This window comes from Montipora foliosa, chromosome 6 (genome assembly GCF_036669935.1).
Source record: "Montipora foliosa isolate CH-2021 chromosome 6, ASM3666993v2, whole genome shotgun sequence".
Lineage (NCBI taxonomy): Eukaryota > Metazoa > Cnidaria > Anthozoa > Scleractinia > Acroporidae > Montipora > Montipora foliosa.
The window spans coordinates 53,373,460-53,383,459 of NC_090874.1; the positions used below are offsets into that span (position 1 = coordinate 53,373,460).

The 10,000-nt window shown below is 35.9% G+C and overlaps 1 protein-coding gene and 1 long non-coding RNA gene across 3 annotated transcripts in view; both read right to left on the minus strand.

Moving 5' to 3' along the window:
* Positions 1-3,517, minus strand: part of LOC138006028 (substance-K receptor-like) — a 5,150-nt gene extending 1,633 nt beyond the window's left edge. The window contains exons 1-3 of one of the 2 annotated variants that reach the window (XM_068852187.1): positions 3,337-3,517; positions 907-975; positions 1-176 (exon numbers count right to left, since the gene is read on the minus strand). The exon at positions 1-176 is cut by the window's left edge and continues 1,633 nt beyond it. In XM_068852187.1, the coding sequence (XP_068708288.1) occupies positions 1-176 (176 nt within the window). In that variant the 5' untranslated portion in view covers positions 907-975; positions 3,337-3,517. Of the gene's footprint in view, positions 177-906; positions 976-3,325 lie in introns of both variants that reach the window. The other variant, XM_068852188.1, reaches the window with a different exon arrangement.
* A 1,613-nt stretch (positions 3,518-5,130) lies between these two features.
* LOC138006029 (uncharacterized) lies at positions 5,131-8,738 on the minus strand. Its single transcript, XR_011123834.1, has 3 exons — positions 8,461-8,738; positions 7,120-7,185; positions 5,131-6,390 (listed from the first exon to the last, which is right to left on the minus strand). It is a non-coding gene; the product is annotated as an uncharacterized lncRNA (long non-coding RNA).
* Between the last annotated feature and the right edge of the window lie 1,262 nt (positions 8,739-10,000).

Consider the following 10,000-nt stretch of genomic DNA (forward strand, 5'->3'; position numbering starts at 1 on the left):
CTACGCTTGCGAAGTATTCGCTCTTTCAGGTAAATAATGATTGTAAGGGCATTCATGGTCACTATAGCAACAGCTTCGATGTTAAGTACTGTCAGCCAGGCAGTGCACTCGGATGAAGAAAAGCGCTCAAAATTTGGAGTAACTGTTCTGTTTTGGTGATGAGAATCATTGGCCATCTACGTGAAGAAAGAAAACGACGATTAGAACATTAGGATAGCTTGCGATTGGCTAAGAGAAATGCGGTTTTTAGCTAACGCAATACAAAAAAAAAGAAAAGACATAATTCGGCAAAAAAATCGAAGGTAACAAACGGAGCATTCCGATTGGCCAATAATCACAGATAGCCAATCAAATGTGAGTCCTCTGCACAATATCATAACTTTTTGTTTAATTTTCTTCCTGTATAGTATCAATAAGTAGCCACAATTTTTTTTTCGTAACATTTGAAAAAAATAAACACTCATAAATTTAAGACCTCTGGGGTCGTGCTGTTTAGTTGGTTTTTAAAAACCTTACAAAATTTTTTTGTCCCAATTTGCACGAAAACATCGTGATTATTCATATTCACGCAATCTCGCTTTAAAGTAATGAACGAATGCACTTCGTATTAGTAACATTCCGTGCTAAAATGTATTTTATCATGATCGTTTGATAAAGCAGCTGAAAATGAAGTGACGCAGAATAGAACCAATAAAAGTGGCCTCTAAGTGGCGGTTTGACATCGAGCACAAAAGCCCGAGTTGATGAGTCTGAATATTGATCCACAAGTGGACGCTATCTTTGAGAAGATAATGTTGGGGAAACAGCCTACGTTTCAACTCCATGCACACATTTCTGGGTTGTTTCCCGAGTTAGTTTGCTAAATGTCTTGTAAAAGCGCACACAAAATCGTTGACTTTTGCTTACCTTTTTCCTTGTAGTTTCTTTATAATCTACCCCAAAATACTTCAATACTTCAATGCTGTTCTACGTTAACTGAAAGACCGAAAATAATCTATACCTGTTACACGTTTGTTAAATAGCGAAAATTGAAATGTTTTGACTATGTATAGGTTTCGAAACTTGGCTCTTTTCTTCAAACGATATGTGCCAATAATTTTGTTCAAGTCCAAGTTCAAGATCATAAAATTCCGCATATATGTTGCCGGTAAAATTGCCGTTCTCAGGTTGAATCCGTTTTAACCTAGGTTAAATTAGTGATCCTCATTTTCCCCAGTTTGAATACGCACTAAGAAGGATTGAAGAAACTTTTTTGAAGCCTAAATTAAGCCTAGAGAAAAATTAGGGTCAGGTTAGAATTAGTGTTTGTTTTTATACATAGATATCAATTGACTTACCATACAAAAGTAATTTATGAAAAGAACTGTGTTGGGTTGCGCATGTTCGTCGTCGTACTGTAGTGGTGAAGACAGGACTATTCGGATCTGGAAGGTCCGAGCTCGATCACCGGTTAAGTGAACAGTACAGTTCTTTGTTCCCTAACTTTTTTGTAATGTTGACACTAAATCGATCAGTGTATGAATGCAGAAGCCGACAAGATGATATATATGAAACATTAAGAAGATGTGTTGAGATGCGTAAGACAGAGCTTGAGGGAAGGTATTGGTGTTTTCAATCCTATCAAGGTAGAGTGCATATTTAACCTAGGTAAAATGCAGAACATTATTTTAACCTACAAGGTAAAAACGGATTCAACCTGAGAATGGATTTGACCGACAACATTTTTGAAATAATAAGAGACTAAAATATTTGCATAAAAATCCGAGCAACAACAATAAGGTTTTAGAATACAAGAATAAAGCGCACATTAAGGTATACAAAAAACGAATGAGAAAATTATAACATTTCTTTAAAGTTTGAAATTTTGAAATGTCAATTAAAAATGCCTTAGAGTACGAAAATAAAGAACAAAAGGAGATTAAGAGAAGAAAAGCGAAGGAGATGACAACGATTGGGGAAACTGGACAAACTGTTACAGCGTTGCACGAATATATATAGTCATCCTGTTTTTTTAGTTTTATTCTCATTTCAAGTTAGTTTAAATTTTATTTACCGTTAGTTAAAAAACAGGAAGGTAAATGAAGTGATATATCTGGTGTCCGTCAAGGAAGTATATTCGGGCCACTTCTTTTCCTGCTGTATATAAATGACTTCCCCCTAAATGTAAGCTGTAGTACAGAGCTTTTTGCTGATGACAGTGTACTTTATCGTAACATCGCATCTGTAGATGATTGTGTTGAGTTTCAGGGTGACCTGTCACGCTGAATCCCGAAAAGTGTAAGGCCCTACATGTTACCAAGTCTAAATGTCCTTTAGTTCATCAGTATGTGATAAATGAGAATAATCTGTCGGCTGTAGACAAACATAAGCACCTGGGTATTTGGATTGAATCTTCTTTAAGGTGGGACGCTCATATCAATGACATTTTTGGTAAGGCAAATCGAGTGTTGGGTCTAATAAGGAGAACATTTGGGCCCAAAGATTCTGTGGCAATTAAAACAGCTTTAGTTCGTCCTATTTTGGAATATGCCTGCCCAGTGTGGAACCCTTATTTGGTTAAACACATACACAGTATTGAATGCATCCAGCGTCGTGCTACTCGATTGATATGTGGATTTGATAAACCTTACTCTGAAAGGCTCATTGAACTAAACTGGTCATCATTGGAGCTTCGAAGGAAATACCTCGGCTTGCTTCAGCTTTATAAGATAATTCATGGCTATTCTGATATTGACTATACCGCATATGTGGATCTGACTGGCCCAACAAGAACTAGAAGTAACCATGACTTTAAAATTAGGCCTAAAGCAGCAAGGACAAACTATTTTAAATTTTCATTTTTTAACCGTTACGTTAATGACTGGAACTCATTACCTAACTCAGTTATGTCTCCTTCCAGCTTAAGCTCGTTTCAAACTTTACTACTTAATTATCTTTGTAAATAGATAGGTCTTTTATGTTTCATACACATTGTGAAATTATATATTAGATATACTATTCTTAATTGTTTTAACTTTTATTTTTGCCGAGCAGTTTTTATATGGGAATTCAGTTTCCCCCTATTGCTTTCCTTTACCTTTATTGCTTTTTCCTTTATTGCTTTCCTTTACCTATTGTACTTTTGTATATATATTTTCTTTTGTACATTGGTAAGAAGCTTTATTAAACTTAAACTTATACCAATCTTTTGTTGCCGTTTTTAACAAAAACCAGCTAATATCGCAACAGGAAACCGGTTGCTGCAAAAACATCATTTCAACTGGAGAAAAGACTTTCAAAGCAGGGCAAATAAGGTACAATGCGCGAAAGACGCTAAATTGCTAACCTTGGACATACCTCTTCCAGTTTTCGTCTTGGGCAATTTGTCTATACCTCGCTTACCAACTTGTAAAACCAAGACTTAACATTAAATCAAGTTTAGGTTCAATGCGTAGGCTAACGACTGAAACGACTGAATGAGTCTGAAGAGAACTATCAAGGCCCAAAGACAGCCGAGAGCTTCTTATGCCTAGTAAGAGCTCTATCATTAGCAAATTAAGTGTACAACACAGCCTTTTTGACTTTATGTTATGCTTTCGCGCGCCAATTAATTTCTAATAGATGTAATAAAGATGTAAATCAACCTTGTTTTACACTCCAAAGTGCAAATTACGACACCTTTTTATTTTTTCCAGTAAAGCTTTAAAATGTCATCAGTACATTACCAAGATAACTAGCTCGCACAAAGAAGAGAAAACTATTTTTCCTGCAAAAGACCTGAGAATTGAAGTCGCTTCGAAAAAAATGCTAAAGTGAATTGTGAAGTGAGGAACTGACTGAAATATTGCGCTGTTTCACCTTAACAGACAAGATAGAAGCTGTGTTTAAATTAATATTTGTTGATGACTTCCTCTCCAGCTGCATGGAGAATGTTTTTGTGTTTAACCCATTGTTAAGCACACTTGTCTTAAAAGTTTGCCTAATTTCAGTGCATCAATAAATTTAAACATATAATTTGCCTTGTAATTGTGCTTGTGGCTTCTTATGTCGTCAGTAATATTTAAGAAATAGAAAACATGTACCGTGTTTCTATCGAGTTTTAGTAGAATTTTACTAGTATACTAATGCAAATGCTGTAATCTGATTGGCTGAGCCATTGAACACTATCAGCCATTAGTATAAATAGACAGGTGATTATACAAAATCGCGCGCTCTCATTGGCTCGCTATCTCGGATTATCAGCCGATAATCACCTCGAAGGACAAAATGGCTGCCAGTAGTCGTTTTGCCACTTAAGTGAAGATGATTTCACGTTGAAATGTTTTTTTTTCTCTTTTTTGAAATAATCACCTGTGTATTTATACTAAAACAATTATTCGCCTCAGGCTCAGTGATTATCGGTGAATATTCACCTCGACTTTGTCTCGGTGAATATTCACCGATAATCACTTCGCCTTCGGCGAATAATCGTTAATTAGTGTGCAGTGGCTGGAGGTCGTCTTGGAATTAACGACGTTTTTTTCGTTTTTCCAAAGTTTTGGAGGAAAATTTGGATGCAAATGGGTAATTAAATTTCTGAGAAGTCTAAACGAAGGAGATTTACGGTTTCGTGACTTTCAAAAAGGCTGAAATTATTGAAAAAGCTAATGCGCTCGCGCACACAACTTAGATTTTAAATGGCAATTCAATCCGAGCGATCTTTTTCAGGCGCAAAGTTTAATAATACGTATGTAGTTGCTATGGTTCTATTTATCATCCCCAGTTTTCTATAGTCCTGTCTTCACCACTACACTACAACGACGAACATGCGCAACCCAACACAGTTCCTTTCATTTTTTACCTTTCTATGATTGGTCAATTACTATCTATGTATAACAACCAAAACTAATCCTAACCTGACCCTATTTTTTCGGTAGGCTTAAGTTAGGCTCAAAAGAGTTTCTTTAATCCATCTGAGTGCGTATTCAACCTCAAAGTCGTATCTTCCAGCCACTTGAGCTCATGGCTATTTGTTTCTCTAAGTCTTGCCAGGGGTCTAAAGTTTGATGACGTCGAACGTCCTCTCAGCTAAGCTGGTCCATTTCTCGCGCGCATGTTTTTGTTCCCGTCATGCAGCTCTCCAAACCATGTGACACTGACACAAATACATACGTACATCAACTTTATTTATCTCGAAATTCAGTGTAGTCTTAGAAAGTTAGTATTTTATCGCAAACGTGACTAGCGAGTCAGAAAACATAAACTAAAAAAGAGCAAACAATTCCTTACAAACTTTAATACATTTGAATGGATCAATCTTAGCATGCATGCATTTCCACAGATCTTCCTTTACATTAACTTGAATAAAGTGTTTCCCATTAAAAACAAAGAGAGAAGTAGGACGAAAGTACTAAAACCTTCAGTTTTTATATACTTGGTAAACACATATTCATCAGTTAACTGAGTGAAAACTCCCGACTTTCAAGTCATACAGAGGAAGAACCTAAACTGGCTCCGAGCGAGATCTACAACACAATAATAAAAACAGAGCTCTTTTGAACTCTGCCATTTTTAATGCATATAACAATGGATTTATAAGAGAGTTTGCGTAAAAAGAGATGTAAAAGGAATAATGGAGCCTTCAGTGATGCATTATTGGTCAAAATCTCTCACCTAAATTAAGATTTACAAGAAAAAGAAATCTGTAAATGGCATCACTAGTATTAACGATACAATTGTTACAATGAACAATGTCTTGGTCAGTTTTCTTTCTCTTCTGATTGCACCATGATGCTGAGGATGCGTTCCAGAGTTAAATTTAATAGTGACGGACGTGTAAGAAACAACGATAATAAAAAGGCAACAAAATTGCAACGAGAAGTATGATGCTAGCCCTTGAAAAATAGTAGTGATATCTGAGCGGCCCAGGAAAAATGGTGAAAAAACGATAGCTGTAGACAGGGCAACTGTAAACCAAACACCCGCAACAGCTGCTCCAAACATCTTCTTTTTGATAAGGCGATGCTTGAATGGACGAAAAGTTGCGTGCATCCGCTCCAAAGAAATAGCAGCAAGGTTTGCTACAGAGGCTAGTGGAAAGAAATACGTCAAACTCGAAGAAACTTTGATCATCTCAAAGCTCCTCAACATGTTAATCTTCCAAAAGTTACAATCGTTGCCCAATAACAAACTCTCAGCGATCAAGCCGTATGTAACAAACACGTCTGCAACCGCAAGGCTGATTACCAGGTACATGCTATGCTTGCGGAGGATTCGCTCTTTCAGAAAAATAATGATTGTAAGGGCATTCATGGTCACTATAGCAACAGCTTCGATGTTAAGTACTGTCAGCCAGGCAATGCACTTGGATGAAGAAAAGGGCTCCAAAATTGGAGTAATTGTTCTATTTTGGTGATGAGAATCATTGGCCTTCTACGTGAAGAAAGAAAACAACGATTAGAACATTGGGATAGTTTGAGATTCCCTAAAAGAAATGCGGTTTTTAGGTAATGCAATACAATAAATAAGGAAAGAGGTAATTCGGCAAAAAAATCGAAGGCAACAAACCAAGCATTCTGATTGGCCAATAATCACAGATAGCCAATCAAATGTGAGTCCTCTGCACAATTATCATAACTTTTCTTTTAATTTTCTTCCTGTATATTATCAATAAGTAGCCACAATTTTTTTTTCCCTAAAATTTGAAAAAATTAAACACTGATAAATTTAAGACCTCTGGGCTCGTGCAGTTTAGTTGGTTTTTAAAAACCCTTACAAGTTTTGTTTGTCCCAAATTCCACGAAAACATCATGATTATTCGTAGACACGCAATCTCGCTTTAAAGTGATGAACGAATGCACTTCGTATTAGTAACATTCCATGCTAAAATATTTATTATGATCGTTTGATAAAGCAGCTGAAAATGAAGTAACGCAGAGAGAACCAATAAAAGCGGCCTCTAAGTGGCACATTGACATCGAGCACAAAAGCCCGAGTTGATGAGTCTGAATATTGATCCACAAGTGGACGCTATCTTTGAGAAGACATTGTTGAGGAAACAGCCTATGTTTCAACCCCATGCACACATTTCTGGGTTGTTTCCCGAGTTAGTTTGCTAAATGTCTTGTAAAAGCGCACACAAAATCGTTGACTTTTGCTTACCTTTTTCCTTGTAGGTTCTTTATAATCTACCCCAAAATACTTCAATGCTGTTCTAAGTCCCGTTAACTGAAAGACCAAAAATAATTGATACCTCTTACACGTTTGTCAAATAGCGGAAATCGAAATGTTTTGACTATGTATAGGTTTCGAGAAACTTGGCTCTTTTCTTCACACGATATGTGCCAATAATTTGATACATATACACTACACTTTTTATTTGTCGAGTCCTTTAAATGTTCAAGTCCAAGTTCAAGATCATAAAATTCCGCATATATGTTGCCGGTAATATCCGTTCTGATTTTCCCCAGTTTGAATACGCACTCAGATAGATTGAAGAAACTTTTTTGAAGCCTAAATTAAGCCTAGAGAAAAATTAGGCTCAGGTTAGAATTAGTGTTGGTTTTTATACGTAGATATCAATTGACTTATTATACAAAAGTGATTTATGAAAAGAACTGTGTTGGGTTGCGCATGTTTGTCGTCGTAGTGTAGTGGTGAAGACACAGGACTATAGACCTGGAAGGTCCGAGCTCGATGACCGGTAAGTGAGCAGTACAGTTCTTTGTTCCCTAACTTTGTTGTAATGTTGACACTAAATCGATCAGTGTATGAATGCAGAAGCTGATAAGATGATATAATATGAAACATTAAGAAGATGTTTTGAGATGCGTAAGACAGAGCTTGAGGTAAGGTATTGGTGTTTTCAATCCCAACAAGGTAGAGTGCATATTCAACCTAGGTAAAATGCAGATCACGAATTTAACCTATAAGGTAAAAACGGATTCAACCTGAGAACGGATTTGACCGACAACATATATACAATTTTGAAACAATAACAGACTAAAGTATTGGCTTAAAAATCCGACCAAAGACAATAAGGTTTTAGAATACGAGATTAAAGCGCAAATGAAGTTACGAAAAGCGAATGAAAATATTTTAGCATTTCTTAAAGTTTGAAATTTGAAATGTCAATAAAAAATGCCTCAGAGTACCGACGAAAATAAAGAATAAACGGAGATGAAAGAGAAGAAAAACGAAGGAGAAGACAACGAATGGGGAAAATAGACATACTGTTATAGCTTTGCACGAATATAGTCATCCTGTTTTTCTTAGTTTCATTGTCATTTCAAGTAAGTTTAAATTTTATTTACCGATTGTTCAAAAACAAGAAGGTAAATGAAGTAATATACCAGGCTTTTGTTCCCGTCTTTAACAAAAACCAGCCAATATGATAACAGGAAACCAGTTGCTGCAAAACCTATTAATTTCAACTGTTGAAAAGAATTTCAAAGCAGGGCAAATAAAGTACAATGCTTGCTTTTAAGACGCTAAATTACTAACCTTGGACACACCTCTTTCAGGTTTCGTCTTGGGCAATTTGTCATCAACCTTGTCTTACACTCCAAAGTGCAAGCTACTACACCTTTTTATTTTTCCATGAAATTCAGTGACGTCATTGTACTTCGCCCTCACGCGAACCATTTAGGTGAAAAAAATTAGTAGTGTAAGTTAAGTTACGGACCTCGACCTCTGTGAATAAAAGCCGATATATATTTTCTTCCACGAAAACGTATTCGAGTTTACTAGCTGTTTCTTAAAGTTGCGTAATTGCGCTGAATGGAAATTTGCTGTAGAAGATGTAACCCGAGAGGAAGAAGTTTAAAGTAAGGTTAATTCACAAATTTGGTCACCTGTCCAGCATGGGACAATAACGCCTGCTCGAGGTCATGTTATTGATCGTTGGCATTTTACAAAGGAACTAACTTTTGCCCGCTTTCAAGTAATATGTAATGAGGTAATGAAAGTACATTCTAGTGTTTATTAAAAAAGACGGGTCTGAAATTTAGCCTTTAAAATTTCAAATGTCATCAGTACATTATCAAGACAACTAGCTCGCACAAAGAAGAGAAAACTATTTTTCCTGAAAAAGTCCTGTGAGAATTGAAGTCGCTTCGAAAAGAACGCTAAAGTGACTTGTGAAGAGAGGAACTGACTAAAATATTGTGCTATTTCACCTTAACAGACAAAATAGAAGCTGTGTTTAAATTAATATTTGTTGATCACTTCCTCTCCAGCTGCAATTAGAATGTTTTTGTGTTTAACTCACAATTGTCTTAACGTTTGCCTAACTTCATGTCAAAACGAAAGTGCATCAATAAATTTTAACACATAATTTGCCTTATAATTGTGCATGTCGCTTCTTATGTCGTCAGTAATATTTGACAATTATTCGCCGAAGGCGAAGTGATTATCGGTGAATATTCACCGAGACAAGGTCGAGGTCAATATTCACCGATAATCACTAGCCTGAGGCGAATAATTGTTTTAGTATAAATACACAGGTGATTATTTCAAAAAAGAGAAAAAAAAAAAAACTTTCAACGCGAAATCATCTTCACTTACAGTGGCAAAACGACTACTGGCAACCATTTTGTCCGTCGAGGTGATTATCGGCTGATAATCGATCCGAGATAGCGAGCCAATGAGAGCGCGCGCGATTTTTGTATATAATCACAATAAAATCACCTGTGTATTTATATTCACCAATAATCATAATAATAATAATAATAATAATAATAATATAATAATAATAATAATAATAATAATAATAATAATTTTCGGTTTCCTCTTCATGTGCTTGATCGAGCAAAGGGTTTTACCTAAAATTTATCCCAAGGTGACTTCGAGCCAGAAGAATGCGGTTGTTTCGATTAAATAATTCAATTTAGATACAAAATATCAAGAGTATATTTTTAGATATTTAGAATACTGCCTGAGAGGCTGGAAGTTTTACTATTTTTCTTTAATTTTTTTCAGTTCGACAAATTTGCGTTCAATTCTTGGTGACAGTTTAATTAATTCGTCTCGAATTCCAATTTTT